Raw genomic sequence first — 26,813 nt, 5'->3', positions numbered from 1 at the left:
TTCTCTGCCTTCCGGAGGCTTCTATTACCAGTCATGTTACAGGCCTGCCAATAGGGGGCGCTGCAGAGGCCTTGTACCATCTCCTATGTACATCCCAGACTCCCCAGAGGAGCGTTACATGGCCGCTAATCTCCTGCACCTCCCCTGTTTCTCCACAAGGGGAAGCTGTGACCCCACATACCTCCACCTGCAGCTGGACAGGAGCCGTGCGGTTGTTCTGTGCTTACAGGACCTGTGATGATGTCACTGTCATGTGATCAGTGTGTAGGAGGAGACAAGGGGTCACATGACCAGGTCTCTCCGCTCAGTGGATGCAGGACTCTGCTGTGTGACCTGCAGTTTATGTGTCCCATCAGGATGTATTCAGAGAGCGGATGGAGCAGAGCCGAGCGTGTGAGATAGAGGAGCAGAGCCGAGCGTGTGAGATGGAGGAGCGGAACCGAGCGTGTGAGATGGAGGAACGGAGCCGAGTGTGTGAGATGGAGGAACGGAGCCGAGCGTGTGTGAAATGGAGGAGCAGAGCCGAGCGTGTGTGAGACGGAGGAGCGGAGCCGAGCATGTGCGAGACGGGGGAGCTGAGTGTGTGTGAGACGGAGGAGCGGAGCTGAGCATGTGAGACGGAGGAGCGGAGCCGTGTGTGTGTGAGAAACGGAGGAGCAGAGCCGAGTGTGTGCGAGACGGAGGAGCGGAGCCCAGCGTGCGTGTAATATATATGTGGGGGACTATATGTCTATATAATGTATATATTGCAGCTTGTTGGCCATGACGGTGTGGAGGTTTGTTAGCCACGATGTGGAGGCTGACTGGTCGCTCGGCTCCTATGCAGGTTGCTGGTGACACTCTGTGAGGGGTTTCCTGCTGCTGTCGGCACCCATATAGATGCATGTTGGTATTTCCAGGTAGCCGCTGAGAGGAATTTACTTGGCCTTATCAGAGCGGTAGTCTGCTTTTAGGCAGGGACCTTTCCCAATTAGCAGCAGGGTCAGTTTTCCCTCTTGTCTTGTGTTTTCCGTTGTCCGGTGGTGACACAGCCTTGTGTCGGTCCTCGGTGAGGATTCCCTTGTGAATGTGACATGATAAGCAGCCTTTATATTTTCTCGCTGGGGTTATTTTTGCCTTGCTTTTCCTATGGATGCCATTGGGGCATTATCTAACCACTGAAGGAGTCTAAGCCACACTTGCCAAATCGGTAATAGGTGGGAGTTCGTTGATTTCAGAGAATCCTCCAAGTTGTACTACACATTGCACCCCATCTCCTCGGCTGATGAGTCTCAGAGTGTGGGGGATGTTATCTCTAGGCTGCAGGGAGACCCTCAGGTCTGGGCCTTTTCATTGCCACCCACTTCTGAGGCTTTATCATCTGTGAAGAATTTTCTTGCTGCTTTGGGGTTGATCACGATGACCCCGATAGGATATTTCTGGCTGAGAGTTAAATTTACTACAGTGTCAGACGTAAAACATTGGGGATTTTTGCACTGAATATCGTCGGTGGCCAAACGAGACTCAAGGTAATGACCCAGCGCTACGGAGCCAATTTTGTTTTGCATTATATAATAAGATTATAGTTCTGCTAGTTTTTTTTCCCACCCCTAGAATTCTGGATGAAGCTATGTCATTAGCCATACGGATTGGTCGACAAGTTAGAGAGGACTAGTGAGCAATTTTTGGCCACATCCGGGGAGTCCACTTAACCTATGCAATTGGTTTCATTGTCCAGTGGAGCTGAGAGAAGGTCAAAATGAGGGGTCAGAGGTCACTGCTTCTTCTGCTGCCAAACTGGACATTTTCTTCAGTTGTGTCCTCTCCAGGGATCTCAGTCAGAAAATTAGCTGGCCTGGAGGTTAAGGGGAAGTTCCCTTTAGGCCCACAAATTGCTTAGATATCATTCTTCCTCCCTATCCTTCCTGCAGAAATACTTCTTACAAGGCATAATTTTCCTGTGACGGTTCTTTTTAGATAGTGGAGCCTTCATTAATTCGATTCACTATGATGTGGCCAAACATTTGGGAATCTCTTATAGGTGTTTAAAATCTTTTGTTCATAGCGTTTGTTTAAAAATTGGATTGTTTCATAGTGAAAATATAATTTTTTTTGTCTTGGAGTCTCTCCCTACACAGATGGTGTTGGGATTGCCATGGTTGAGGTTGCACAACCCGGTGGCGGATTGGGAAAAAGGGGACATTGTTAAGTGGGATACTTCTTGTAAGCATAACTGGATGGCAGAAAATATTTCCGCGGACCAAGCGGTAGAATTACTGAAGTTTATCATGGAATTTACTGATGTCTTTTCCAAAGAATTACCACCTCATAGAGAAGGGGGTGGTACTATTGATCGTATTCCAGAATTCAAGTTACCCAAGGGTCATATGTATAACGTGCCCATTCTGGAAAGACAGACCCTCAAGCATTATATTGCTGATAGCCTGAAGAAGAGGTGCATATGTCCATCTGGTTCCGCAGTTGCAGATGGTTTCTCCTTTGTGAAGAAGAAAGATTGAGGTCTTCAATGAGTCTGGATTTCAGAGAACTTAACAAGATCACTAAGCACAACCCTTATGCGTTACCACTCATTTCCAATCTATTTAACCAGTTAATTGGAGCCAGCTGGTTCTCTATGTTGGACTTGCACAGGGCATATAACTTAATATGAATCAGAGAGGGAGATGAATGAGAAATGGCCTTCAAAATTCTTGAAGGGCATTTAAAGAGACTGGTGGTGTCTTTTGGTCTGACTAATGATCTCACAGTGTTTCAGGCCTTTATTAACTAAGTGCTTCAGGAGTTCATTGGACGTTTGGTGCTAGTAGGTTCATTAGGTGTTACAAGCACTTCACGAAAACAATTTGCTAAAAGGGAGAAGTGAATTTTTGCCATACAGGAGATTGCATGTTATAACCACTGGAGGTTTCAAGATGGATCCAGATAAAGTCCGATCTGTTTTGGATTGGGTTCAGCCATAGAATTCGAAGGATTTCCAAAGATTCTTGAGGTTCGCTAATAGAGATGAGCGAGCACCAAAATGCTCGGGTGCTCGTTACTCGAGTCGAACTTTCAGTGATGCTCGAGAGTTCGTTTCGAGTAACGAACCCTATTGAAGTCAATGGGTGACTCGAGCATTTTTGTATATCGCCGATGCTCGCTAAGGTTTTCATTTGTGAAAATCTGCAAAACACAAGAAAATGATGGAAACGACACAGAAACGAATAGGGCAGGCGAGGAGCTACATTTTAGGCTGCATCTCAAGTTCCCAGGTCCCACTATTAAGCCACAATAGCGGCAAGAGTGAGACCCCCCCCCCCCCACTGTCAGCGTAAAGATCGTTCTCCTCTGCCACATCAGAGGCAGCTCTCACTCACCCATTCATGAATTCATGAATGGGTGTGAGTGAGGGATGCCTCTGATTGGTCAGGCTGTGACCAATCAGAGGCATCTCATTCAGCAGGCGGGGATTTTAAATCCCCGGCTGCTGAATACTACTCACAGCTGTTCAGAGCAGTTCAGGAGAACTGCAGCCTGCCGCGCTGAACTCCGTCTGCCGGGACCAGGTGAGTATGTATATATTTTTTATTTTTACACATTTCTGGATGAATTGCAGGGAAGGGCTTATATATTTAACCCCTTCCTGACAATTGATCCCGCGATCGCTGGCAGCCCATTGCTTTCAATGGAGTCGGCTGTATTGCCGGCTCCATTGAATTCAATGGGCTAACATCGTTTTGCCGGGACCAGGTGAGTATATATATATTTTTTATTTTTACACATTTCTAGATGAATTGCAGGGAAGGGCTTATATATTTAAGCTCTTCCCAACAATTCATCCCGCAATCGCTGGCAGCCCATTGCTTTCAATAGAGGCGGCTGTATTGCCGGCTCCATTGAATTCAATGGTCTGTGCTCGTTTAATCGAGACGAGTACCGCGTGGTGCTCGTCTCGAGTAACGAGCATCTCGAGCACCCTAATACTCGAACGAGCATCAAGCTCGGACGAGTATGCTCGCTCATCTCTATTCGCTAACTGTTACTAAAATTTTATACAAGGATTTTCTTTAATGGTTTAACCATTCACGCGTATGACCAATAAATGTTCTTTTCATTCTAAATAGTTTCTGAAAATGTTACACACTTTTATCGTCTTGTAAAAGGTGTTTTGCTGCGGCTCCTATTCTTATACAGCTGGATGCGTCCAAACCTTTTGTGGTGTAGGTAGACGCCTGAGAGGTCGGGTGGGAGCAGATCTGTCTCAAGGCACTATTAAGTTGAAAACTCTTGGCCCTTATGCTTTCTTTTTGAGGAAGTTTATCTCCACCAAACAAATTTATGACATAGGTTACAGAGAGCTGTTGGCTATTAAACACTCAAGGAGTGACGACATATCCTTGAAGGGACTCCGTGTAAGGTGACATTTTTATGGATCACAAAAATCTGATATATTTGGCTAAAAAACAAGGTAGGTGCGGTGGTCATTATTCTTTTCTCGTTTTAGCTTTGTATTCACATAGAGACCTCTAGGAAGTTTGTCCCCATGGACTCTGATGAACCCCTGGCAACTATTCTGTCCATAGTAGTGGTGCTGTCAGCAGTGTCCTTGGATCTGGAGGAGCAGATTCTTCAGGCCCAAGACATGGCTCCTTCAGGTCTGCAAGAGGGGAAGATTTTGGTTTCACTACATTTGAGGCTTCAAGTACTCTCTGAAATGCATAGTTCCGTTCTGGCAGGGCATTCAGGGATAAATATTTGAAAGTTGGTAACTAGAATCATTTAGTGGCCATCTTTAACACCAAATGTTTTTATTTATGTTTCCACTTGTGGAGTTTGTGCTAGAAGCAAATTGGCTTGGAGTCTCCCTGCCGGGAAGTTGTTGCGCCTCCCTGTTATTGAGAAACTTTGGACCCATCTGTCCATGGATTTCATCACTGACTTGCCTTCCTCTGAGAAGGAAATGCTGTTATTTGGGTGGTGGGTGATTGATTCAGCAAGATGTGTAATTTTATTGCTTTGCCTGGTCTTCCTATTTTGAAAACATTTGCTAAATTGTTCATAGCTCACGTTAGGTTACACGGGGTACCATCTAATATGGTCTCCAACCAGGGTGTGCAGTTTGTATCTAGGTTCTGGTTCTTTGTGTGTAGTACAGCTGTCCTTGTCTTCTGCTTAACATTCAGAAACAAATAGTCAGACGAAAAGGTGTAACCAATCTTGTAGAGGTACCTGCGATATTTTGGTAATGATAAATAAGGAGGGCTGATTGGGGTATTTACCTCTAGCAGAATTTGCTTTGAACAACAGATCATTAGAGTCGATGGAAACATCTTCTTTTCTTTGTAATTATGGTTTCCACCCGTTTTGGTTCATTTTCTAAATCTATGTCTAAGGGGCCTTAAGAATGGTTTTTCATACAGCCTAAAATGTGTAATTTTATTGCTCTGCCTAGTCTTTCTAACTTGAAAACTTTGGCTAAATTGTTCATAGCTCATGTTAGGTTACACGGGATAGCATCTAATATGGTCTCCAACCAGGGTGTGCAGCCTGTATCTAGGTTCTGGTTCTTTGTGTGTTGCTTGTTGCAGTACAGATGTCTTTGTCTTTTGCTTATCATTTAGAAACAAATGGTCAGATGGAACGGTGTAACCAGAATCTTGTACAGGTACCTCCAGTATTTTATTATAAATAAGGAGGGCTGATTGGGGTATTTACCTCTAGCAGAATTTGCTTTGAACAACAGATCACTTGAGTCGACGGGAACATCTTCTTTTCTTTGTAATTATGGTTTCCACCCATGTTTTGGTTCATATTCTAAATCTAAGAGGCCTTAAGAAAATTAATTTAATTTTCATCCAGCCTAGAGGCGGTTTGGGAAAAAGTCCAAAGAAATCTTAAAAGAAACCGTAAAGACTTACAGAAGGTTAATAATCAGTCAAAGGGGTTTAGTTATCAAGTGGAAGATTGCGTCAGTTGTCTAATAAAAGCATGACGCTTAAGCAACCAACTTCCAAACTGGGTCCTCGTTTCATTGGACCTTTTAAAATCAAGGAAAGCATTACCCATTAACCCCTTAAGGACGCGGCCTATTTTGTCGTTGAGAACCAAACGATAATTGGTATTTTTTCATCTCCATTTCTCAACAGCCATAACTTTTTTATTTTTCCGTTGACGCGGCTGTATAAGGGCTTGTTTTTTGTGTGGCGAACTGTAGTTTTTAATTGTACCATTTTTGGGTACATAGGCTATATTGTAAAACGTTTATTATTTTTTTTATGATCGTAGGGACAGAAAATGCATAAATTCTGCCATAGATTTTTGGTTTTTTTTTTAGAGCGTTAATTATGCAGCATAAATGACACACTACGTTTTTTTCTGTGGGTCGGTACGGTTACAACGATACCAAATTGTTATATTTTGTTTAGGTTTTTCCACTTTTCCATAATAAAAGCCATTTTGTTTTAAATTATAATTTTTTTCTAAACTCAGTGCACTTAAAGTCCTCTAACTTTTTTTATTTTTCCATGGACTGTGCTCTGTGAGGGCTTATTTTTTGCGAGACGAGCTGTAGCTTTTATTGGTACCATTTTGAGGTACATATGTTTTTTTATCACTTTTATTCTGTTTTTTGGGATGCAAAATGCTAAAACGCTGGTCTTGAGGCCCCTCCTCTGCTCTTATACAAGTTGCTAGTTTTCGTACTTTGTTCAGGGCTTGTCTGCTACTATCTGCATCCATATACTTGCATGTTGGTATTTTCCTTAGATACCCCCATCTGTGACAGAGGTTTTATTAAGTAGACCAAAAAAAGAAACCACACCTAGCAGTAGTTTCATTTGGGCATGAGCTGTCAAGTCCTCCTAGAGTTTGCTGTGCATCTTTTAGTTAGGTTGCTGTTTATTTCTTTCTCTTTTTTTTCTCAGTGGGGTTATTTTTTGCCTTGCTTTTCCTATGGATCTCATTGAGGCATTTTCTAACCAGCTTAGGTCTCTAGCTATTAAAGTTCTGTCACATCCACCTATGACATATTGGATCTGCAACTCGCATATTGCACACAAATGTCAGAAGACTTTTCACTAACCTCGCGCTGTCGCATTCCAACTGAGGGAAGTGTACCTTGGGCTTTATTGATCAGGTTAAGGCCTTTGACTCGGTGGAGTAGATATATCTGTGGGAAGTAATGGCTCATTTTGGGACAGCCTTTATTAAGTGGGTACCACTCCTATGTCTAAGCAGTTTTCCCTGGTAAAGGGATGTGTCAGGCCTGTGCTCTGTCCCCAGCTGTCTTCGCTATTGCGATTGAGCCACTTGCAATAAGGATTCGAGTGTCAATGGCGGTCAAGGGGTTCCGATTGAGAACTCATGAAGAGGGGGTGGCATTCTACGCAGATGATACTCTTCTCTTTCTGCACGACCCAGAATCCTGTTTAGCCTCAGTGCTATCATTTTTTAACATTTACGGAGAGTACTCCAGAGTAAGTGTTAACTGGGATAAAACTGGGCTGTTGGCGGTCGATTCCCCTGCGGCATCACTAGCCCTCCCTGCCCCCCCTGGAGTGGACAGATAGCGTCACCTATTTGAGAATAGTGGTGCGGAGATCTACTATTTTTACACAGATAATCCTGCTCCACTTTGGACTGAACAAGAGACATGGCAACACGATGGGCTTCCCTCCTGTTGACCCTAGTTGGCCGTATAAAACTAAATAAAATAAAGTTATTGCCCACATTTTTGTACATATTTCAGAACGCCCCTATTCTGATGCCTAAAAGATTCTTTACAGTTCTCCATAAAAATATTACTTTGTATATTATGGCGGGGCTCCACTCCAAGAATAAAGTTGGAAACTCTCTGCCTGCCCACAGATGGAGGGGGGGTTGGCCCTTCCCCATTTCTACTGTTACTACCTGGCTAGTCAATTGATATGTGTGGGGTGGTGATTGTCATCTACCAACTCTAATCCAGTGGTGGGACTTGAGCGCAGAGTGGTGAGCTCAGAACAAAGTTTGAGAGACTTATTACCAAGGGGCCCAACTAACACTGCCCTTCATTTGAAACTTGATGAGACAACTAAATTGTCTTCACATACCCCTCTATAGTGTAACCCCAACCTCGCACACTTGCAATGTATGCCTGGTATAGTCTTCTGGAGATGCCATGGGATCACTGCCCTCTCAGTTGTTGGTGAATGTTGCGTCTTCTGTACCTTTTTACGATTGCATACGTGCTTTATCCTCCCTATTAGCTCCCTTTTTAGGTATTTTCAACTTCGTCACAACCTCAGAGCCCAATTTGAGGGCCTCAGTATCTCCCTTGTTTAGACTCGGCTGGAGGAGTTGGCACAGATGGCTAATATCCTGAAGCTGCTCTCCTGTTTCTATAGACAGCTGACACGTAGCCTTGCTTCACTGGGAGACAGGGCTCTTGTAAAATGGGGCTTAGATATAGCCGGCCTGGACTCGGATGACCGGAGAGGCCTTTTGGCAGGCTCTGGGCCTCCCTTAGTAAGTACTAGAGACAGTCTAATACAAATCAAGTTCCTTTATAGAGTTTATTTTACTCCTAGCCATCTAAACGCTATGGGCTTATCTCCTAGTTCAGACTGCCCAAGGTGCTTGATGGATGCAGGCACAAATATGCATATGTTCTGAGTTTTACAAGCTTATTGAAGGGATTTTCTTGAGTTCATGGAGACGCATCTGGGAGCACCACATATTATACATCCTATGGTCTGTCTCTTTGGCTTTGTGGAAGACATTCCGGTCGATGCGGCAGCACGCACCCTATACAAATTGCTTTTTTTCTATACTAAAAAAAGATCCCGTTAAGGTACTTTTTACTTTCTGCTTCACAATATTGGGGGGTGCACTCTCACTCCCATCAGGCAAACTTTTTGCTCCCTCCCATGTTCTACACAAGCCCTATGCCTTGTTTTAGGTTTTGTTCCTCCTACCTATCACCAGCCCTGTGAATCCTTAAATTCCTTTAATCTTATTGGTTACTATGTTCAATGTGTTAAAGTGTTTTTGTTGTTCTGCCCTTTCAGCTTTAGAAGATTCATACTTATGTCCACATTCATAATTGCATTTCCTACACTTTTGTTATGGCAGTAAATATTTACTCTTTTAATGCAAATAGGCTGAACTCTCCCTTCAAAGAGCCTCTTTGGGAAAGATGCTGTGAGTGCTAATGCTGACATTATATGTATTCAGGAAACCTACTTCATGGCCTTCAAATGCCCAACTTTTACACATAAAAAATTTCCCATAATGTTCTCAGCATGCTCCGTTAAAAAAACAACCGGGAGTCCTGGTAGCATTTAGAGATTCAATTTATCTCAAAGTTAAGTTCCAAGAAATAGATCAGAAAGGCAGATTTATCATTTTATCATGTCTGATAAACGCGACCTCTTTTACTCTGCTGAATATCTACGCTCCGAAATCTGCCCAAATAAAATTCTTAAACAAAATTCAAGGTGGGCTTGAAGTCTTTGACAAAGACTCAGATAAGAAGGAGTCGAAACGTTGTTCTTTCTGTGTTGGGAGGAATAAACCCTCACTTTTCTGCACCACTACTGCTGCCTCCATCGTTTTCTTCATTGTAGCAGACGTATAGGCAGACCCCAGTAACAATTCTGTAGCAAACGTATAGGCAGACCCCTGTAACATTTCTGTAGCAGAAGTATAGGCAGACCCCAGTAACATTCCTGTAGCAAAGGTATAGGCAGACCCCTGTAACATTTCTCTAGTAAAAGTAGAGGCGGACTTCAGTAACATTTCTGTAGTAAAAGTATAGGCAGACCCCTGTAACATTTCTGTAGCAGAAGTATAGGCAGACCCCAGTAACATTTCTGTAGTAAAAGTATGGGCAGACCCATGTAACATTTCTGTAGCAGCACTGAAGGCAGACCCCAGTAACATTTCTGTAGTAAAAGTATAGGCAGACCCCTGTAACAGTTCTGTAGCAGAAGTATAGGCAGACCCCAGTAACATTTCTGTAGTAAACCTATAGGCAGACCCCTGTAACATTTCTGTAGCAAAAGTATAGGCAGACCCCAGTAACATTTCTATTGTAAAAGTAGAGGCGGACCCCAGTAACATTTCTGTAGCAAGAGTATAGGTGAAACATTGGTGTACCATGAGTGTAGGCGAAGGCAGAAAAAATTTGTTAGATAACATTATAGGTGAGGGCCAGAAAAATTAGTGTACCAAGAGTAGAAGTGTACCCCTGAAAAATTGCTTAACCGAGAGCGCAGGTGAAACCCATAAAGATTTTTTAAAGATACAGCTCGCTGTTGCATAATTTGTAACAATCTGCAGGCAGCCCTGTGAAAAAATTGGTTTCTGTTAAAGTATCAGTAGTTTTGAAACTTTGAAAACTTTAAAAAAAATTGTAAGCAGAGCTTTTTGGGCTGCGAAAAAATTGGCAGTTCAGCGTGATGACATGCTGTTTTAGGAGGAGGAGTAATAATATCTGAGAGTCATTGATAAAGCTAATTCCCCCTTTTTTCCAGTGATAGAGAATGCTTTTTTTCCGGTTGCAGCAAAAAGAATCTTTAGATTCCACTGCTCTCCGCCGGTGGAGAAGAGAAGTCTGGGGAAATCCAGGCTTTGTTAATCTTTATGAGTGTAAGCATGTTGGCACTGGCAGTTGACAGGCGGGTACGCTTATCGGCGATGATTCCCCCAGCTGCACTAAACACCCTCTCTGACAAGACACTAGCGGCAGGGCAAGGCAGCACCCCCGGGGTGTACAGCACAAGTTTGTGCCACGTGTCCAGCTTTGACACCCAATAGTTGTATGGAGCAGAGGCATCACGGAGGACGGTGGTACGATCGGCTACGTATTCCCATCTTTTTACAGTGCTGCCTCCGACTCAGCCTTGACTGGGGAGTGGTGACACAGTCTTGCTGGGGAGCCATAAAGCTGGCAACAGCCTTGGAGAGTGTTCCCCTGCTTGCGCTGGACTTGCTGCCTGATCTCCCCGCCTCCCCTGCTACTTGGCCCTCATAACTGCGTCTTCTGCTACTAGCGCTGTCAGATGGGAGGTTTAGCATCACTTTTTCCACCAGGGCCCTGTGGTATTGCATCACTCTTGTACCCCTTTCCTCTTCGGGAATGAGTGGAAAGGTTCTCATACCGTAGGTCAAGAAGGATGTATGCCCAGTAATCCATGTTGGCCAGAATGTGTCTAACGCGAGGGTCACAAGAAAGGCATCCTAAGATGAAGTCAGCCGTGTGTGCCAGGGTACCAGTACGCAACACATCGCTGTCCTCACTAGGAATATGACTTTCAGGATTTTTCTCCTCCTCCACAGCCCATAAACGCTGAACAGATGAGAGGCAAGCAGCATGGGTACCCTCTGCAGTGTGCCCAGCTGTCTCTTCCCCCTCCTGCTCCTGCTCCTCCCCCTCCTCCTCCAAAAGGCTCTGAGATATAGACATGAGGGTGATCTGGCTATCAAGCGATATACTGTCATCCCCCGTCTCCTGTTCCAACCGCAAAGCGTCGGACTTTACACTTTGGAGCCAACTTCTCAGCAGGCAAAGCAGCGGGATGGTAACACTAATGATTGCAGCATCGCCGCTCACCATCTGGGTAGACTCCTCAAAGTTTCCAAGGACCTGGCAGATATCTGCTATCCAGGCCCACTCCTTGGTAAAGAATTGAGGAGACTACCACTACGCCTCCCATGTTGGAGTTGGTATTCCACTATTGCTCTACGCTGCTCATACAGCCTGGCCAACATGAGAAGCATAGAATTCCACCGCGAGGGGACGTCGCACAGCAGTCGGTGATGTGGCAGCTGAAACTGATGTTGCAGGGTCCTCAGGGTGGCAGCGTCCGTGGTGGACATGCGGAAATGTGCACAGACGCGGCGCACCTTGCCGAGCAGATCGGGTAGTTTTTCAGAATCCGCTAAACCACCAAATTAAAGATGTGGGCCAGGCATGGCACGTGTGTGAGGCTGCCGAGCGGCCACTTGGTTATGGCCGTTGTCACACACGACCATGCCCGGTTAGAGGCTCAGCAGCGAAAGCCAGAGGTCGGTCTGCTCTGTCAGACCCTGCAACAGTTCGGGGGCCGTGTGCCTCTTGTCACCTAAGCTGATCAGTTTCAGCACGGCCTGCTGACTCTTGCCCACCACTGTGCTGCCGCGCAATACCGACTGCTGGCGATGTGCTGCTCACACTTCTTCATTGAGAGGTAGAGGTTGCATAGGAGGAGGGGGAGGGTTTAAAGGAGGTGGCATAAAACGCAGCAGATACCAGCACCGAGGTAGGACTTGCTATTCTGGGTGTGGGTAGGACATGAGCGGTCCCATCCTTCACCAAATTCAACCAATCTGCCGGCAGGGAGATATAGTGGCCCTGCCCGCCAGTACTTGTCCACGTGTCCGTGGTTAAGTGGACCTTCCCAATAACCGCATTGGTGAGGGAACGATTAATGTTGCGGGAGACCTGCTGGTGTAGGGCTGGGACGGCACACCGGGAAAAATAGTGGCGACTGGGGACCGAGTAGTGCTGGACCGCCGTCGCCATCATGTTTTTGAAAGCCTCCGTTTCCACAAGCCTGTACGGCAGCATCTGTAGGCTGATTAATTTGGCAATGTGCGCGTTTAAAGCTTGTGCGCGTGGGTGCGTGGCGGCATATTTGCGCTTTCACTCCAACGCTTGTGTTAGCGACAGCTGAACGCTGCGCTGAGAGACATTGCTGGATGGGATGGAGGACAGTGGAGGTGAGGGTGTGGGTGCAGGCCGGGAGGCGCTCATGCCTGTGTCCTGAGAGCGGGATTGCATCTGTGTGGCAGGTTGGGGCACAGGGGAAGAGGCAGTGGTGTGACCCGGAGGCGGTGAACGGCCTTGTCCCACCTTGTGGGGTGCTTGGCCATCATATGCCTGCGCATGCTGGTGGTGGTGAGGCTGGTAGTGGTGGCTCCCCAGCTGATCTTGGTGTGACACAGGTTGCACACCACTGTTCGTTGGTCGTTCGTGCTCTCAATAAAAGAAACCTCCAGACCTTTTAACACCTTGCCCTCTGCACGGAGGCTTCCCGCGAGGGGTTGCTTTGGGAAACAGTTGAGGGGTTCTTCGCTCTGGCCCTGCCTCTACCCCTGGACACTCAACTGCCTCTTCCAATCTGTCCTGCTGCTGCACTTGCCTCCCCTCTGAAGCCCTGTCCTCAGTAGGTTTAGCAAACGAGGTGGGGTCAGTCACCTCATTGTCCAGCTGCTCTTCCTCTTAATCCACTGTGCGCTCCTTCCTTGGACTTACTGCCCTTACTACTACCTCATTGACACACAACTGTGTCTCATCGTCATCATCTTCCTCATCCACTGAAAGCTCTTGAGACAGTTGCCGGCAGTCCCCAGCCTCATCACCCAGACTCCGGGAACTTTCTAAAGGTTGGGCATCGGTCACGACAAACACCTCAGGTGAGAGAGGAACCAGTTTTTCCCACTCATGGCAGGGACCCGAGAACAGTTCCTGGGAGTCTGCCTGCTCAGAATATGTCATTTTCATGGAGTAAGGAGGTTGGGAGTAAGGAGGAGCAGCAGCCAGAGGATTCAGAGTTGCAGTCCCTAGGCCGGGAGTAGTGGACTGAGTAGAAGACTGGGTGGTCGATGCATTGCTGGATGCATTTTCTGCCATCCACAACAGGACCTGCTCACACTGCTCTGTTTGTAATAAAGGTCTACCACGCGGACCCATAAATTGTGATATGAAGCTGGGGACCCCAGAAACTTGCCTCTCTCCTAATCCCGCAGCAGCCGTCTGTAATTTACCTGGATCAGGAACCTGGCCTGTGCCCACACCTTCACTTGGACGTCCGCTTCCATGTCCTCAACTCTTACTCCTACTCCTCATCATGGCAGATTAGGAATAGAGCAGGGCCCAAATAAATTACCCTACTGTACAGCACTGACAACTGTGGCTTAATTCACCGCACACAGAGACTTGTAGATAGCGGAGGCTCTATGCTGTGACTTGAAAAAAGGAACCCGCTGTCTTGCGCTGATACCTAGGGGTAATTTATTGCTCACAGAGACTTGTAGATAATAGAGGCTGTGTGGAGTGGGAGAAGACTCTAAACCCAGTGGATAGTGCTGGTAAGTGTGGCTATCTCAACCCCACCAATGGAAATGTCATTTTACCTCAGCAGTATAAGAAATAGCAACCAATCACAGTGCAGCTTTCAGTTTGAAAAAGGCTGGGTGTCCAGCTGAAACGTCATGCTTTCTTTGTCATGTGGGAATTGATTACTTTGGAATAAAGACATCTCTGGACAAGGGAGGATGTGAAGTGAGTTTATGCACCTATTTCGCTCCTATCTTCATTTTAAAGACTGTTTGCAAGTGGATACATGGTCTAGATCCTTACTAGGAGCGTGCAATCTATCTGGCCTCCCACCTACCATTGTGGTAAGAGTGTGTACTGCTGTGCACAAGAACTTTTCTATATAAGAAATAGCAACCAATCACAGCGCAGCTTTTGTGTGACCTCAGCAGTATAAGATAACAACCAATGACAGCACAGCTTTCATGTTACCTCAACAGTATAAGAAAGAAAAACCAATCACAGCACAGCTTTCATGTTACCTCAACAGTATAAGAAAGAGAAACCAATCACAGCACAGCTTTCATGTTACCTCCGTAGTATAAGAAAGATAAACCAATCACATCGCAGCTTTCATGTAACCTAAGTAGCATAAGATATAACAACCAATCACAGCGCAGCTTTTATGTTACCTCAGCAATATAAGAAATAGCAACCAATCAAAGCAAATCTTGAATTTAACCTCATTAGTATAAGTAGCAACTAATCACAGCGCAGCTTTCATGTTACCTCAGCGGTATAAAGAAATTGCAACCAATCACAGCACAGCTTATATTATACTTCAGCAGTATAAGAAAAAGCAACCAATCATAGCGCAGCTTTCATGTTACCTCAGCAGTATAATATATAACAACCAATCACAGTGCAGCTTTCATGTCTACCTCAGCAGTATAAGGAATAGCAACCAATCACAGCGCAGCTTTCATGTTACCTCAGGACTATAGGAAATAGCAACCAATCACAGCACCAGCTTTCATTATACCTCAGCAGTATAAGAAATAGCAACCAATCACAGAGCAGCTTTCATTTTACCTCAGCAGTATAGGAAATAGCAACCAATCACAGCGCAGCTTTCATTTTACCTCAGCATTCCCAATATCCAGCAATTGTTTTGCGAAATGTTCGGCGGATGCATCATTTTTTAGTTGAACACTTTAGATGTACTATGCCAGTAATCTTCCCAGGAGTGTACTCAGCAACTTTGCAAAGTTTCACTGCGATCGGATGAATGGTGTAGTAATGCATAAAGGACAAACAGACAGACATACATTCATATATATATAGATGATGATTCTCCCAAAAATCCTATATTATTTCCAGACCCTCCCAGTCCCCATCCCCAAATGACAGTTACTAAATTCCAGAAACAGCTCTCAGATTATGTCAGGAAGGGCAGAAAACCTAGGACCACTGTCTCAATTTTGTCTCTCCGCGGCACTCAGGGAGCTGCAGATGCGCCCAATCAAGATGGTTACCGAGTATCAGCAATACATGACCAAATTAAAGCATGGATCAGCAAATCTCCTACCACTAGTGGGCCTAACACAGAATTGGAATCCATCAACTTCAAATGCTTTAGGTCGCTTTTGATTGCGGTGACTTTAGCTGACTCCTTGAAATCGCTTTTGATGGTTCTTAAAGTTCCACCCACTGTAGAGGCATCCCTGGGAGCCTGTAAAAAGTGGTGCTCTTGCGTTAATAGAGAATTTTCATTCCCACTTGGGTATATTCCCCTGGAAGTGATGGAATATTTTATTTCAGATCTTAATATTAAAACATGGGTGGGCAGGGGTATTAAAAACATCTCAAATCTTTTAAAGAATGATTCCCCTAAGTAATTTGCCTCCTTGAGAGAAGAATACTGAATTTATCAGATATTGTCAGATACGGTCAATCCATAAAATCTCTATAGCCGAGTCGATGGCCCATTGTCTAGGTCTTTTAGTTGAGTCATTGGTAAAAGGATGAGATTCTACTATGATAACTTGGTGGGTAATCTGAAACAAGCAAAGAAAGTTCATTTGCTTAACTGGGAAAAAGATATTGAAGCAATTTCCATGGAAAAATGCCTGAAAGCCTTTAGACTGGCTGCTCGGGCTTCTGGAGCTGCAAACCTAATAGAAACCCATATAAAATTAGTGACAAGATGATACCTGACCCCTGTCTCAATTAGCGAGACGAGGGCTGGGTTAGGCGGATGCCTGCTGGAAAGGCTGCAGGAAAAGTGGAAGTTTTCTGCATGTTTTCTGGTCCTGTCTAGAGTTGAGCGAACGTATTCTGGCGAGCTTGATGCTCGTTCGAGTATTAGCGTACTCGATGGTGCTCATTACTCGAACGAGCATCAAATCGTGTTCGACCCCGCCCCAGCTTTTGGCTCCTCCCCGCTGTGACGTGCCTGTTTTGGCCCCTCCCCACCGCGATGCAGTGGGAGTCATTTGAAAATTTTTGGTCTGGCAGAAAGGGGGAGAGAGCGGGACAGAAGGGGAGAGAGGGAGAGGGAGAGAGGGAGAGAGAGAGACACACACATGAACCAAGAGGAAAAAAAAAACTCGGAACCCTGCGTTCCACATACAAAAATGCTCGAGTCTCGTATTGTAGTCAATAGAGTTCGTTACTCGAGTAGAGTTCTCGAATTTTATGAAAAGCTCGACTTGAATAATGCAGACCTGAGCATTTGGGTGCTCGCTAGAGATGAGCGAACGTACTCGGTAAGGGCGATTTCGCAAACGAGCACCGCGATTTTCGAGTACTTCACTACTCGGGTGAAAAGTACTCGGGTGCGCTGTGGGGGAGCGGGGGGTTGCAGCGGGGAGTGGGTGGGAGAGGGAGAGAGAGAGGGCTCCCCCCTGTTCCCCGCTGCTACCCCCCACTCCCCTCTGCAACCCCCCGCCCCACAGCGCACCCGAGTACTTTTCACCCGAGTAGTGAAATACTCAAAAATCGCGGTGCTCGATTGCGAAATCGCCCTTACCGAGTATGTTCGCTCATCTCTAGTGCTCGCTCATCTCTAATCCTGTCCCATCCTGAGGACATACTGGAATGAGGTTCTATCACTTATAAAGTGTATTCTGGGATGCAGGCCCCATGTGACTCAAAATATATGTTGCTATTTTTACATATAGATGACATCTCTTTGCCTCAAAAGGAGCTAGTGGTCAATATTTTAATGGATGCCAAGCTCCTCATCAGGAGACTCTGGAAATCACATAACCCACCAACAAAGACTGAATTGATTAGGCTTATATCAGAACATAGTATATATGAAAAGATCATAGTTCTCCGTAACAATGCAATCACAAAATACAACAATATGTGGTACCATGGACTACCCATTTCCCTACATGACTTTTCTGACCCCCCCCCCCCCCCCCCCCCGTTTTTCCCCTTGCCCCCTCAGTTGCTCCCTTTTCAAACTAGTTACTTTGTTCAAACTATATCTTATTGTAAAATATAAAAATAAGGAGAATAATTAGAATATTGATATATCTATGTTTCGCTCATACTCCAGGTCTACATAAATGTTATAAATGCTATTTGATACTCTTTGTGATTATAAAACAGAATTCATGTAACCTGTGATTACTATCTTATGCAAATCTCAATAAAAATGTAATAAAAAATTTTAAAAGAAGAATGTATATCAACTTCTATTCCAAGCCTCTGGAGAACATCATCTTTTGTTTGTTCTCTGTTGGACTACAGTACTAGTAAAAAGGAGACAACTTTAAAAAGAAGATAAATATGGAGGAATTAATGTGGATCCTACAATCCTCTTTTTACCCCTTTGATGCCTGTTGTGCAACTTTGTGCAAAGTATTGGACAATAAACAAAGACCGGGGGGGGGGGGGGGGAGCGACAGACAGAGAGACAGACAGAGAGAACAGGGCGCAATGACCCAACACCTTCCATCCAGGGCATTGGAATGTTCCAATCATCGAGGTCACTTTTGATTCTTCAATAACATTTTAGCAAATCTTGTAAAATAAAAAGTACAAAATAACTGACACAGAAGATTGCTATTTGCTCACAAAATGACTACGCAAAGGATAGAACATGGAGTCACATTTATTTCACTAACATCTGTGTGACCTGTCCGATGTACAGCAAGATGGGATTTCCACTTGAAACAGTTCCCAAATTCCAAACATGAATATGGCTTCTCCTCCATGTGAATTTTGTCATGTTTTATAAGAACATATTTATGTGTGAAAGATTTCCCACATTCAGAACATGAAAATGCTTTCTCTATCTTCGGTGAGTTCTTTGATGTTTAACAAGATCTGCTTTATTTTTAAAACATTTCCCACATTCAGAACACAAATATGGCTTCTCCCCTGTGTGAATTCTCTGATGAAACACAAGACTTGTTTTTTGGTTAAAACATTTCCCACATTCAGAACATGAAAATGGTTTCTCTCCTGTGTGAATTCTCTGATGCAACACAAGAATTGATTTTCGGTTAAAACATTTTCCACATTCATAACATGAATATGGCTTCTCGCCTGTGTGAGTTCTCTGATGATTAGCAAGATCTGTTTTATTCTTAAAGCATTTCTCACATTCAGAACATGAAAATGGCTTTTCTCCTGTGTGAATTCTCTCATGTACAGCAAGATGAGATTTTCGTTTAAAACATTTTCCACATTCATAACATGAATATGGCTTCTCCCCTGTGTGAACTCTCTGATGTCTGACAAGATGCCACTTCTGCTTAAAACATTTCCCACATTCAGAACATGAATATGGCGTCTCCCCTGTGTGAATCATCTGATGTCTGACAAGATCTGTTTTATTCTTAAAGCATTTTCCACATTCATAACATGAATATGGCATCTCACCTGTGTGAATCATCTGATGTCTGACAAGATCTGTTTTATTCTTAAAGCATTTTCCACATTCAGAACATGAAAATGGCGTCTCCCCTGTGTGAACTCTCTGATGTCTGACAAGATGCCACTTCTGCTTAAAACATTTCCCACATTCAGAACATGAATATGGCTTCTCCCCTGTGTGAACTCTTTGATGTTCAACATCTGTTCTATAAATTTTATTTTGTTTAACATTCTGTAGTGAATCAGAAGATGGAACCTGTTTAGAAGGATCAGAGGATAGATCTTTGCTGTGAAGGGCTGGGGTTATATTTGGGATAATAGCAGGCTCTTCATATGTATCTTGTATGATATCATGATCTTCCACTTTACAGTCTGTTAATATCAGATGTCCCTCTGAGCCCCTGGTGTCGTCATCTGCCAAGAATAAAATGGATTTTAATATTTTTGAATACAACATTACAATTATACTGATAGTTAATAACTAGGGATGAGCGAGTATACTCGCTAAGGCACTACTCACTCGAGTAATGTGCTTTAGCCGAGTATCTCCCCGCTCGTCCCTAAAGATTCGGGAGCCGCCGCAGCTGACAGGTGAGTCGCGGCGGGGAGCAGGGGAGAGCGGGCGGGAGAGAGGGAGAGAGAGATCTCCCCTCCGTTCCTTCCCGCTCTCCCCCGCAGCTCCCTGCCCCACGGCGGCACCCGAATCTTTCGGGACGAGCAGGGAGATACTCGGCTAAGGCACATTACTCGAGCGAGTAGTGCCTCAGCGAGTATACTCGCTCATCCCTATTAATAACATTTGTATATAACAGTACAGGAATCACAGAGAAGTGCAACGTGTTTTGGAAGTTTTATAAACAGATTTACCTCTTTTTTTTCAAGCATGGAACATAAAGATATAAAGCCGCTATATATGCCTTGCTCCTTACTTTATGAGAAGTTTGCTGGTGCCCACAAACTCCTCATCCAAGCAAGTGCATCCTCTGTTTTTCTGTAAACTGCCAACTCATCACTGGGTGAATTGCTGATGTGCTGGACATTGGGAATATGAAGATACGTATCCTTGATGTTAATGGATGACAGAAACTCCCTTGGTTCCATGGACACAATCACAGATCTCAACAACGCCACACGGAACTGTTTTACCTTGACATATTGATTTAACCGCTTCAGATACAGAATGGTTTGGACAGTGCCGTCGTCCTTGGGTAACATAAGGGGATTGGAATAGAACCCCCTGCACTGTTCTGAAAGGGAAACAGGGACAATTCTACCCTGAGAGGAGAGAATGTGTATCGCATTAGCTAAAGCATTGGCCTTTGAAGGAATGACTTAAATTCTGGAACCGAAGAAGTAATCTTGGCATAGCTCGAAGAGATAACCTCCTGAACCCAGATGTCTGAGACATAAGCGATTTAGTATTCCCCGAATTGGAAAAGTCATCCACCCACTCTGAATGCCTTGGTTGGGGACAGCCATACACACAGAAGATTCAGTAGAGTCGGACTTGGAGTATAGTGGTCAGGGCACCATGATGGATGTGGTTTGTAGGGAAGCCTTTGATTTTGGTCTTGCAAGGATTTTTTGTTATACAAGGTCTGGGTTCTGGAGCGGTAAAAGAAAAAAAAAAACTGAGGCCTCTTCTGTGCAGAACCACGCATGGCTGGCTTTTGTTTTGTGGTAGATGAGAACTCTTACCACCATTAGCTTCAGAAATAATATCGGCTAGTCGCGACTGGATAATGAAAATCAGTGCCACCTGGGATAAAGACAAAGAAGGACTTCTCCCGCATCCCCAAGGGCTGTAGCGACATAAGACACTGGTTCCCTACACCAGGACCACCGCAGGGGTTTCCCAAGCTGTAGGGAGGACTGCAAAAGAGGAAAAAAAATGGAACTCTCTCCCATAGGGAAATCTTCATACCACCCAGGGGTATGCCACGCCAAGGAGCATCTACGACAGGGCTCGGTATAGGTAGAGAGGTCCTGGTGGGGGGTTTGGGAGTAGAGTGAAGGAAGGTGGTTATAATGGCAGGGGGGGCAGAAGAAAGGGGGAAAAAAAGAGAGGGGGAGAGGATACTTACTTCAGTGGAGAGAATATTCACTTAATCGCCAAAGATCGTATAGATCAGGGACTCTAAGCTAAAACTGATTAGCTGGTTTCTGCAGTAGGTGGTAGGAGGAGCTAACACTTTTTTTGCTTAGTGTCCACCTCCTAGTGGCAGTAACTATACCCACGGTATTCAGCTGTGACTCTCAATGCAATGGTTAAGAAATATATTTTTTTTTTACTAGGATGATAAAAGTCGAAAATGAAATTAAAAGAAAAATGAAAATATTGGTATCACTACATCCATAAAGGTCTACTTGAGTCTCCATAAAAAAAACAAAAAAACAAAAAAAACAATAGGCAGTGGAAAAATTGCATTATTTTTGGTCACTCCAAGAAGAAAATTGAATGAAAAGCTATCAAAAGGTTATATGTCCCCCAAAATGGTACCAATGCAAACTATTGTTCACCCTGAAAAAGTGAGCCATCACACAGTCCTATCAATGGGAAAATGCTTAAAATAATGAGGGTAAAATATAGCGTTAGAAAGACATTATTTTTTCTAACAAATGTATTTAATTTGTAAGCATTACTACATATAAAAGAGCTGTATGAATTTAGTATCCCTGTACTCGCACTGACACAGAATAAAGACTTTTCATTTTTACTTCACCATGAAAACCATAGAAATGATCCCCCACCCCAAAGTGGAGCAGCTGTGGTCCTTTTCCGACTTCACCCAGTTAGAGATTTTTAAAACCATTGAAGTTCATGTTTTTTATGGGGACTAAAAAAAAAAAAATAGTAAGAATAAGCTTTAAAAAGTTTTACTAATTATTAAAAAAATAAAAAGTTATAAAAAAGTTTAAAAAGCACCCCTTTGCCACAATTTTAATAAAATAATCTAAATAATAAAATAAACATACATATATGGTATTGCTGTGTTCGTATTAGTCCCACCTATCAATGTAACTCATTATTTACCGCGCACGGTGAACGTTATTGGGGAAAAAAAGAAAGAAAGCGGGAATTTTTTTTGGTCAGCCCGTCTCTATGAAAAAATGTAATAAAAAGTGACCAAAAAGTCGTATGTTTTCTAAAATGTTGCTAACAAACTACAGGACGTATCGCACTAAATGATCTCTTGCACAACTCTGTCGACGGAAAAATAAAAATGTTAGGGCTGTCAGAAGATGGCGAAAAAAAATAATTTAAAAAAATTAAATATCTTTGACAAAACACAAAAGTAGTAAAAAAAAAAACACTATATAAATTTGGCATTGTAGTTTTCGTACTCACTAGAGATGAGCGAGCACCTAAATGCTTGGGTGCTCGTTGCTCAAGTCGAACTTTCCGCGATGCTCGAGAGCTCGTTTCGAGTAACGAACCCCATTGAAGTCAATGGGCAACTCGAGTACTTTTGTATAGGACCGATGCTCTACACAGGTCTTCACTTGTGAAACTCTGAAAAACATCCGAAAGTCATGGAAACACCACAGAAACACCACAGAAACGGATAGTGAAGGGCAGGGGCAGCATGCTTGGCTGCATCTGAGGCTCCCAGGTCTCACTATTAAGCCACGATAGGGGCTAGAGTCTGCCCCCCCCCCCCCTAACAATTTTTACTTCGGACAAACCCTCTTAGCGAGGTACACCTTAGCTAAACATCACACCACCTGCAACCAAGAACAATCACTGCATGCTTGTCACACCGCTGCCTCTTCTCCTAGGTTACATGCTGCCCAACCCCCTGCACGATCCTGCGTCCACAGCGCACAGACAAGTGTCCCTGCGCAGCCATCAGCTGCCCTCCTGCCACATGCTCGCTCCATAGCTACACCACCGTCATGTCTATTTCTAAGTGCGTCTGCGATGAGGAGGAACCGGAGGCACACAGTGCAGAGGGATGGCAGGGCCAGGCAGCGACCCTCTTTGAAAGTAGGGGGGGGGGCCATAGCCCACAATGCTGTTGAGAATTGATGATAAATTGACATGCGATCATCATTCCAATCCCGTCGCAAGATTGTCAGGAGCCGCAAACGTGGGCATAAAGGGGACTCAGATGCCAGCCCAGCACTTCTTCAAATCTCCACAATGCAGCAATATTCTGTGTGGGAAGTATGTGAGCGGGTCAGGCTCGGTCCCAGCAAACACCCTGTGTGGCCCAAGGTGCCGCGAGTGACACAGCAATGGGGAATCCATGTGTCCACACACTACTCGTTCTGTTTGGGTGCCGGATACCTCATCGACAATGCAAGGGGAAAGCCATCTGCACTCTACACCCTGCAACATGGCAGACTTTCACTGCCCTGAGGACATAGGCCTCTGCGAAAAAACCCCCAGCAATCGCGGACATAGAGCGGAGATCGATGCTAGTGCAGCTGTGAACGTCTCTTTTGTGCAGTATCGCTCCTCTTGTTTGGCCCAAACCAGGGCCGCAGATAACTGTGGTAACGCGAGAGAAAATACATGTTGGCCTCGGCCCACAATTCATGCCCTAGTCAGTCAGTGAGTTTGTTTGTGCCAGATAGGTAAAACACCGCAATGGGCAGTCTGTGTGCACCTACAGCATAGGTGGGTCCTAGGCAACCCAAGACATGAACCATGAAGAAATCAGAGTGCCCAAAAATGGCAGACTTTCATTGCACCGAGGACATAGGCCTTTGCACAAACACTCAGCAATCAGGGGGAAAGAGCGGACTCCAATGCTAGTGCAGCTGTGAACGTCTCATTAAGTCAGTTACGTTTGCTTTCACCACTCCAAAGACTGCATTAACCAGGAAGAAGTTCCTCGGGCCCAACCTGGTGCTGTTGCATTTCCCCCAGGACATAGGCCTCTGCCCATACCATCAGCAATCACGGGCATGAAGCGGACTCTAATGCTAGTGCAGCTGTGAATGTCTAATTTGCGCAGTATCGCTCCTCTTGTTTGGCCCAAACCAGGGCCGCGGATAACTGTGGTAACACGAGAGAAAATACATGTTGACCTCGGCCCACAATTCATGCCCCCATAGTATTGATAGACCCCTGTAATATTCCTGTAGCAAAGGTATAAGCAGATCCCAGTAACATTTCTGTAGCAGAAGTATAGGCAGACCCCAGTAACATTTCTGTAGTAACAGTATAGACAGACCCCAGTAACATTTCTGTAGTAACAGTATTGACAGACCCCAGTAATATTTCTGTAGCAGAAGTATAGGCAGACCCCTGTAACATTTGTGTAGCAGAAGTATAGGCAGTCCCCAGTAACATTTCTGTAGCAGAAGTATAGGAAGACCCCTGTAACATTTATGTGGCAGAAGTATATGCAGACCCCAGTAACACTTATGTAACAGAAGTATAGGCAGACCCCTGTAACATTTATGTAGTAACAGTATAGACAGACCTCAGTAACATTTCTGTAGCAGAAGTATAGGCAGACCCCTGTAACATTAATGTGGCAGAAGTATAGGCGGACCCCAGTAACACTTATGTAGCAGAAGTATAGGTAGACCCCAGTAACACTTATGTAGCAGAAGTATAGGCAGACCACAGTAACATTTATTTGGCAGAAGTTTGGGCAGACCCCAGTAACACTTATGTAGCAGAAGTATAGGCAGACCCTGTAGTGGAAACCCAATATTTCTATATTTTGGACTGTGGGCCTTTGGTAGTGGACATTTGTGAATTTAACATTCTGTATAACCAAATGTCATGTTTGCCTTCTGTTCTTACATTTACGCAATATGCAATACTTCCTCTTATGAAACTTCTGTTCTCAAAACGCTGACAAGATAATATATAGTATAAACACGTTACATTTTCCATCTGTTTTGCAACTTTGGAAGACAGTATAACTCAGACATGGACAACCGCAGTCTGAAACAGCTACCGCAATAATTACCCAAGCAATTTTACTGGAAACGTATGCAAATAACATGGGAGGTCTATGCTATTACTAACTCATGATGTAACAGCCAATTATATCGAAGGAACCACACGTGGGCCTAAGACAACCCAGTCATTTCATCCACCACCTGATGGCCAATCACAGATGACCGGAGGATGGAAGAATTGCAAGATGCTTATCCAATAATTAAACAATACGTTGTATCTATGTAATCTTTTGACCTGCCCAGATGTTAAACTCTTAAAAGAGGCTTCACGCCCAATATTAAAGTTAGAATTGAGGAAGCTATACATGCTGAACCTGCGTCAGTGTGAAAACTTCTTATGCGCATTATCAATTCAGAATTAATATGGAAGGGTGTAAACATTCCAAATTGAGTAAGCCGTGGTTCCACAAAGGAATTCCACGACAGCTGGTGGCCCGTACGGGGAGTGATCGATAGGTTCCATAGAGCTCGGACAGAAGACACGGACATATGCGACCTTGGACTTGGTGGGCCCAATAAAATCATCAGAACACGGTAAGATAAATTAATTATCTATACCTGTGTGGCTAACTCCAGGGTTGCCTATGTGCCGTGTCAAGGCCGAACGATTTGGAACTGCACGACAGGTACTTTTAAGTCTCGATCACTCGATAAGAACCTGTCATAAGATATAAAGGAATGTTTACATGCCTGTTGTTTTGAGAGTACTGGCCGGTTGGCAAGGTCAGTGAATTGCCTTAAGGGGGAGGAAGACCCTGTACAGGGGCCCCTTGCTCGGGTCAGGTTTGGTGTCTAAAACCTTAGAGTAAGGGGACCTGTCGGGGTAGTTTGACTAGGTGGTCCTGCTCGGGTTAGGTTTGGTGTCTAAAACCTTAGAGTCAGGAAACGGTCAAACATCTGGACAGGCACCGCTGCTCCGTTAGAGTCTGGTAAGAGACCTAGGAGAAGATAGGGGCTGCCAGACAGTATCCCGAGGGGCAGTTTAGACTAAACCAGCCGTACTGGTGCTCCGTCTATTTGTCTGTCTAATTGTGTGGGTATACCACCCACGTCTTGCCCAAATTGCCAAAAAGGATTGTTATTGACGATAAGTACCCTCGGATGGGAGATCTGTAGTCAGAATAATCCCTACCCCGCCCACCGCTGTGGTTACAGTCCACTGTTTGAGGATGATGGTCCACAAATATTTGTTTATCGTTTAAACGTGCACGAGTGGATCCCTCTGGCTGAAGGTAGATTGTTGAATTGTGTAGCGACAGAAATGCTAGAGACTCTAGGGCTGGACATACTGTGTCCGGCGTCTGAGGAGACTTTTATAATCATGAATCTGGCAGCCATGATTGAAATTGAAAGGCAACAAACATTGTACCGAGGTCAATTCTTACACCCTCCAGAAAAGTATGGAAGGGGTGGAGAGTCAAGTTATCATTGATTAATCAAGCAATCTTTCTGTGTGTCCTACCTATATAAAGTTAGTGTGCTTGTCTGTTGTGTAGAGCTAATCCTGCTGAGTTGTTATATAGAAATAGTCTGTTTGTCTGTTATATAGAATTAGTATCAGTCCTGTAACACTTATGTAGCAGAAGTATAGGCCAACCCCAGTAATATTTCTGTAGTAACAGTATAGACAGACCCCAGTAACATTTCTGTAGCAGAAGTATAGGCAGACCCCAGTAACATTTATGTAGTAACAGTATAGACAGACCCCAGTAACATTTATGTAGTAACAGTATAGGCAGACCCCAGTAACATTTATTTGGCAGAAATTTAGGCAGACCCCAGTAACACTTATGTAGCAGAAGTATAGGCCAACCCCAGTAACATTTCTGTAGTAACAGTATGGACAGACCCCAGTAACATTTCTGTAGCAGAAGTATAGGCAGACCCCTGTAACATTCATGTGCCAGAAGTATAGGCAGACCCCAGTAACATTTCTGTAGCAGAAGTATAGGCAGAC

At 44.5% G+C, this 26,813-nt stretch overlaps 2 protein-coding genes across 2 annotated transcripts in view; both read right to left on the bottom strand.

Annotated features, from left to right (window-relative positions):
* LOC136626716 (zinc finger protein 27-like) overlaps positions 1-26,813 on the bottom strand; it is a 659,137-nt gene that overhangs the window by 262,655 nt on the left and 369,669 nt on the right. The window lies entirely within an intron of this gene.
* On the bottom strand, positions 18,147-19,434 carry LOC136624443 (zinc finger protein 300-like). Its single transcript, XM_066598423.1, has one exon. The coding sequence runs from the start codon at positions 19,386-19,388 to the stop codon at positions 18,345-18,347; it is 1,044 nt and encodes a 347-aa protein (XP_066454520.1). The 5' UTR covers positions 19,389-19,434; the 3' UTR covers positions 18,147-18,344.

Source organism: Eleutherodactylus coqui, chromosome 4, assembly GCF_035609145.1.
Source record: "Eleutherodactylus coqui strain aEleCoq1 chromosome 4, aEleCoq1.hap1, whole genome shotgun sequence".
Classification (NCBI taxonomy): Eukaryota; Metazoa; Chordata; class Amphibia; order Anura; family Eleutherodactylidae; genus Eleutherodactylus; species Eleutherodactylus coqui.
The sequence above is the reverse complement of the archived record's forward strand: the minus strand, read 5'-3'. Positions and strand labels throughout refer to the sequence as shown.